The sequence below is a fragment of the Cydia strobilella genome, chromosome 5 (genome assembly GCF_947568885.1).
Source record: "Cydia strobilella chromosome 5, ilCydStro3.1, whole genome shotgun sequence".
Classification (NCBI taxonomy): Eukaryota; Metazoa; Arthropoda; class Insecta; order Lepidoptera; family Tortricidae; genus Cydia; species Cydia strobilella.
The window spans coordinates 1,364,643-1,371,303 of record NC_086045.1 but is presented as its reverse complement, the minus strand read 5'-3'; the positions used below and the strand labels follow the sequence as shown (position 1 = coordinate 1,371,303).

The 6,661-nt window shown below is 38.6% G+C and overlaps 1 protein-coding gene across 1 annotated transcript; it reads right to left on the bottom strand.

Moving 5' to 3' along the window:
* Positions 1-1,117: 1,117 nt before the first annotated feature.
* Positions 1,118-5,278, bottom strand: LOC134741270 (uncharacterized). The gene is made up of 2 exons (XM_063673981.1): positions 3,765-5,278; positions 1,118-1,245 (listed from the first exon to the last, which is right to left on the bottom strand). Exons 1-2 carry the CDS (start codon positions 5,246-5,248, stop codon positions 1,242-1,244), a joined length of 1,488 nt encoding a protein of 495 aa, XP_063530051.1. The 5' UTR covers positions 5,249-5,278; the 3' UTR covers positions 1,118-1,241.
* Between the last annotated feature and the right edge of the window lie 1,383 nt (positions 5,279-6,661).

Genomic DNA, 6,661 nt, shown 5'->3' with positions numbered 1-6,661 from the left:
AATAGTGAGTGAAACCGTATTGATCTTAATATTTTGACATTAGATATAGGTAGCTTAGCTTCGAATGTACTTAAAAATGTTAAAATAGTATCGGTTGTTATAGTTTTTACCTACGTTTTGGCTATGTACAACATTCCCGCACCAAAAACCCCGATGTATGATTACAAGATTTATTTGTTTATTTGTTTATTAGGATCACCAACAGAAGATACAATTTACATACTTGTTAACGATAAGTGAAGATAAATACTGGACTTTTAAAATAGGTACTTTATTAAATCAAGTTGATTACAAAATACGTAATAGTGTACAATTCAAGTAACCCTAACGAAAGTCGCCGCAACAAGAGAGCTCTGAAGGTCGTGCAGCCCCTTTTATCGGTTCAGTATCCCCACCGAAGTCGGCCGGTAGACGGGGCGGCGGCCACCTGGGCCTATGACGCAGCTCTCCGATAGATGGCGCTGTAGCGGCTCCTCGTAGTGTCTTCGTGAGCCGCTAGGTGGCGCGTTCAGCGCTTGGCGCCATGGTTGCCAACACGGCCCTCCTGCAAGGGGCCCGCCTCGGGCACCTCACGAGTTAAGATGAAATGCTGTAACACACACAAATCATAATTAGCATATATTGTACATTTATTTGACGGAAAACATCTTGGCTTGCAAAGTTTCTTCATTACTCCGTTCAAGTCCCGAATTCCAGGCACCGACTAAAGGGCTGTAGCCGCACTTAGTTTTTTGGCCTTTGTACATCGGAATAACTTGCACTTAAAGGGCATTTCGCCGCACTTAAGATTTTCAAGCTTAACTTGGATGGCAGTTATGATAGAAATATTTGCAAGTCGTAATGATCCCGTAAACAATGCATTTTATCTTGACTCGCCCTATCATATATTATTGTAAGTAAAAATGTATAATATATTGTAGAAATAAAGTTTCTATTTATTTTACTACAGGCGTTTTATTTTCCTTGCCAACACGGCAACTCAAAAACTATAGGCATGCAAAAAAAAAATGAACTACAGTTAATTTCGTATCTTGGAATAATTGGGTTAATAAAATATTGTAAATCTTACAAGCAAAACTAAACTTCAAAAATGTTTATATCTACAATATATATAAAAGACAATAAATGACCGTAATACATACTTTTGATTTGATTAAGATAGGTCCCATTCGTCAATTTTTATCCATGGTTTTATATTCTCTGCCGACGTAATGCCAGTATACTTTTTAGCGGTTCTCTCACTACCTTTTACATCCGTCACCTCATATCTATCGTTACCCAATACTTTCTTAACTTGAAATGGACCTTTGAATGTAGGTAACAGCTTTCTACTTTTGCCGTCATTATTTTGACTTTGGATTCTGATTAAAACTAAATCACCCTCAGTATACTTCCGTGCTTTGATTCTTGATCGATCGAATCTCTGCTTTTGTGCTTCAGCGTCAGCTCTAATATTTTCATCAACTTCCTCGCGCAACTTTGTCACGTCTAATAATTGTTGAGAGTCATCATCCGGGGCTAAACTATCACTATCCATACGCAATCGGTAACCGAAAAATACCTCACTCGGGACCGCTTTAATTGTCTTATGGAATGTAGTGTTTAAGCCCTGCTGTAAAGGTTTGATATACTGGTCCCACCTATCATCTGACGTATCCGCGCCGATTGTTTTTAAAGCCTCTAAAATTGTTTTATTGAAACGTTCCACTTGTCCGTTTGAACGTGGCATCCCTGTTGCTATAGTATGCAAATGGATGTTTTTACTTACACAATATTCAACGAATTCGTTCGAAGTAAAACATGACCCAGCATCCGTTATTATTCTCTTAGGGTTACCGAACGATTTTGAAATATTTTCTAACTCGTTTATTGCACAAGATGATTTTGTTGATTTCACCGCCGAAATAAAAACAAATTTTGTAAATGCGTCAACGACTACCAGTAAATACTCATTTTTAGTTTTGGTTTTCACAAAAGGGCCTAGGTGGTCTAGGTGTAGTGTGTGGAACGGTTGAGCGTATTTGGGGAGTGGATATAATTCTCCTTCTTTAGGTCCGCCTTTGTTTTTATAATATATGCAGTTTAAACAATTTTTTATGTATTTTTTTACAACGTGTCTCATTCTTGCAAACCAATATTGACAACCTATTCGCTCAACCGTTTTGTCTAGAGAGAAATGCCCCAGGTCGTCGTGATTACACTTAATTATTTGCCATATACATTTTTTTGGCACAACCCAGCGACGACCGTGGGCAGTTCTTCTGTACACTTTTCCACCTAGTAATTCATATTGGGAAAAAATAGTTTTGTTGCTAGCCAAGTCACCCGATTCAATAATGCTTTTAATTCTTTGTAATTCTGGGTCCTGTAATTGTACCGAAAGCAACCAATCAGATTCCGTTATTGACATAATGACCTCGGTTTCCGATTTTTCTCCGGATGGCACGGGGTTGCGACTTAATGCATCCACGTGCTGCATCCGAGTGCCTTCGCGATGCACAATATCAAATGAAAATTCTTGCGTGGATAGCACCCAACGGGCAATCCGGGGAATTATCTCTTTTTTGGATAGGGCAAATCTAACTGCATTGCAATCGGTGACAATTTTAAAAGTTGACCCCAATAGGTATAGCCGGAACTTTTGCAGGGAACAAACGATTGCCAATAGCTCCAATTCGAAAGAATGGAATTTTTTTTCATCTAAAGTAGTCTGTCTACTATAGAAATGTACAGGCTTTTCGCCTTCGCTTGTAACCTGCATTAATATTCCGGCGATGCCATCTCTACTCGCGTCTGTATATAACACGTTTTCTTTGTTAGGATCAAACATTGCTAAAACGCTATCTGACGTTAATTTATTTTTAAGCAACTGAAACGTCTCATCATGAACTGGCTTCCATTCCCAAGTCGTGTCATTTTTCAATAATTTAGTTAATGGGGCCGAAATTAAGGCACAGTCTTTAATGAATTTCCTGAAATAATTTATCAAACCGAGAAATTGCCGCAGTTGATGGACGGTTTTAGGAACGGCAAATTTGTGTACAGCTTCTAACTTCTTCTCATTCGGCATAACGCAATCGGGTTTAATTTTATATCCGAGAAAATCAATCTCTTTTTTGAAAAAGTGACACTTCTTTAGGTTTAAAGTCAGTCCGTTTTCCTTAAATATTTTTAGAACCTCTTCTAGAAGTTTCAAGTTCTCCTCAACTGTTTCAGTTACTAGATAAACGTCATCTAAGTAAAGAATAACATTTCCAAACCGTAAATTCCCCAAAACCTTATTCATCATGCTATGAAAACAGCTAGGTCCATTGGCTAACCCGAACGGGACACGTAAAAACTCCCAATGCCCGTCTTCTGTGACGAACGCGCTTTTAGGTATTGATTCCTCACTCATCGCGATTTGATAATATCCGCTTTTCAGATCTAAACTTGTAAAACATTTATGGCCTTGAAGTCTGTCTATCAGTTCCTCAATCCGTGGCATGGGATACTTATCCTTAACTGTAATTTTATTCAAAGCCCGATAGTCAATGCAGAGCCTTTTTTCACCGTTTTTCTTGTTAACAAGTAAAGCTGGACTGGCATACGGTGATTTGCTTTCACGAATAATGTTATTTTCTAAAAGTTCATTTACCATCTCCCGAATTTTTTTTCGGTCTGGAATAGAGGCTCTAAAAGGTCTGCATTGAACTGGTTGAGGACTGGTTAGGTCAATTGTCATTTCATGCCCGTTGACTTTACCTAGATCTTTAATATTTGACGAGATACAACCGTCATACTTTCTGAAAAGCGCTATCAATTCGTTCTGGTGAGAATCAGCATCTAACTCAAGATCGGTCACTGTATTACAGAATTCTTTGAATGAAGACGCATAGTCAAACTTCAGTGAATTCCCTACTCGTGAATACATTAAATCATCGCGTTCGGTCACGTTCCTGCCAATCAGTATGTCGTAATCCGCTAAATCGTCCATAACGTAAAAATCTATTCCTGTCAAACAAACCGCATCGATTTTCAGATCAACTGTTATCTTGTGCGTAACTGTATCTGTGTTTTGTTTTTTAAAGCTATGCAATGTTACAGGCAAGGGCAGCCTAATTTTCTTTATTTCCTGTTTCTTAACCAAATCTGCAGAAATGAGTGAACAGCTACTACCCGGGTCGACAAAAGCTTCATGTTCAAAATTGTTAATATTAATATTCTTTATAAATTTGTTTCGCGGATTGTGGGTAGACACGAATTTTGTTTCATGTTTCTCCATTTTAACTGCATTCTTTTTATGGTAACATTCATTTTCTAAATGCCCCTGCTTGTTACAGTAACTGCATTGCTTTTTATTTGCAATTTTATTAACAACAACATCACAATTTGCTTTTGTATGGTTACCGCCACAATTATAACATTTGATCTGTTTTCGTTGGTGCGTATTATTATTACGTGCGGTGGTGGGTCGTTCAGATACGTTAGGTGAAACTGAAGACCCAGACGAAGAAACGTTTTGACTTGTCGACGGTTGTGTTTCAGTTTTCGACGGAACGTCTCGAGAAATCGCGCCTACATTTTTCGCGTTTTTAGATGGTTTATATACGCGACCATGTAAAAAACTTGCTAAATTGTCACTGGTTCCGAAATTAGTAGCTTCGATAGCTGCTCCTATACCGCAATCTCCTATATTACCCACAATAATAGAAATTATATCTTGTTCCGAAAAACCCAACGATAACCTATCAATTTTGCATTTCTGTTCGAAAAAGAACTCATAAAGAGATTGATTATCGTTAGGTTTATTCTCGACAATTTCCTTTAATAGTTCAAACATGTTTCTACGCCGTTGAAAACTAGATGTTAACTTTCTATTCCAATCCTCCCATTTCCACGAGGGCCAAGAACAATCGGTGCGCAAGAGAGAGTCGTACCATACTTTAGCGGGACCTTTTAATTTGTTTAAAGCCTGATACCGGATCATTTCGTCAGTCCATGAAAAGGTTCGCGCGTAGTTCATGATTATATTGAGCCAAGCACATACGTCATCATTTAGTGGATTAAACTCTGGTATCATATTATTTAAGGTAGGAACATTATTTGTACTCACTGTTTGGGTATCAGTTCTATGTGATACCTTATTTCTCTTTGGTGGTGGAGGTGACGGAGTTCTCCCTGTAGACACGCTAATGGCGCTGGATGAACTCGAACTTGACCGTTGCCGCTTCCGTTTAGCTTTCGAGCGTTTACTACGTTTACCCATTTGGACGAAGGTAAGAACACTTCTGATGTTAACGATAAGTGAAGATAAATACTGGACTTTTAAAATAGGTACTTTATTAAATCAAGTTGATTACAAAATACGTAATAGTGTACAATTCAAGTAACCCTAACGAAAGTCGCCGCAACAAGAGAGCTCTGAAGGTCGTGCAGCCCCTTTTATCGGTTCAGTATCCCCACCGAAGTCGGCCGGTAGACGGGGCGGCGGCCACCTGGGCCTATGACGCAGCTCTCCGATAGATGGCGCTGTAGCGGCTCCTCGTAGTGTCTTCGTGAGCCGCTAGGTGGCGCGTTCAGCGCTTGGCGCCATGGTTGCCAACATACTAGTATTAAGTTACAAAAAGGGCACATTTTTTATTCATCCCCCACTTACAGGCAATCACAGCATGCATTATTATATTAATTTAAACATTAAGTCAACAGTAACACCTAGAAAAAGACTTAGTATACATTACAAAAATATAGAAGAAGTATATAATACCAATTAACAAGACACCTAATAGTTGATATTAACAATAGCTAAGGTAAGTTAGCCGAGCTAGCTGAGGTGGTTTATCACTTCATCATCCTTTTTTCACAATTTTTACCTCAAATTAAGCCCCGGTAACTCTCATTTTCGTACAAGGCACGACCGGGCGAAATCTTCCAGTGGCCCACATTAATCTTACGAGACGCGTTTTTGTGACGTTATATCTTGGCATTGTGTCTTATACAGGGCAAGAAATTTAAGAGCCCATCAACTTGCTTACTAGCGCCACTGCTTAATAATTGTGATTATTTAAAATTAATTGTAGATATTAAAAAAAGAAGGCCGTTATGTACTGTATTTTGTATTTAAGTACTAGTTTTTATGTTGCTGGATTCGTCGATCTATGAACTCAAAACCAAAACGGCCGTTTTAACTTTGGACGCATAGATTGTCAAATCTAGCTACGTAAAAACTATTATAATGTATTCAAAAGGTACCTAAACCCCGATGTATGATTACAAGATTTACCACTTTATCATCCTTTTTTCACAATTTTTACCTCAAATTAAGCCCCGGTAACTCTCATTTTCGTACAAGGCACGACCGGGCGAAATCTTCCAGTGGCCCACATTAATCTTACAAGACGCGTTTTTGTCGCGGTATATCTTGGCATTGTGTCTTATACAGGGTAAAAAATTTAAGAGCCCATCAACGTGCTCACCCAGGTAGCAAAATGACGTCAGCGACGTCATAATTACGGCATTATTACGTCATAATGACGTCGCTGACGTCATTATGACTTATAAATGCTACTGGGGCACTAGCGCCACTGCTTAATAATTGTGATTATTTAAAATTTATCGTAGATATATTTTTTATGATATAGGAGGCAAACGACGACGGATCGTAATGTCATGCCATGTTATG

Bases quoted from the DNA above. Each gene is read 5' to 3' on its own strand.
- LOC134741270 (XM_063673981.1), bottom strand. From the start codon at position 5,248: ATGGGTAAACGTAGTAAACGCTCGAAAGCTAAACGGAAGCGGCAACGG.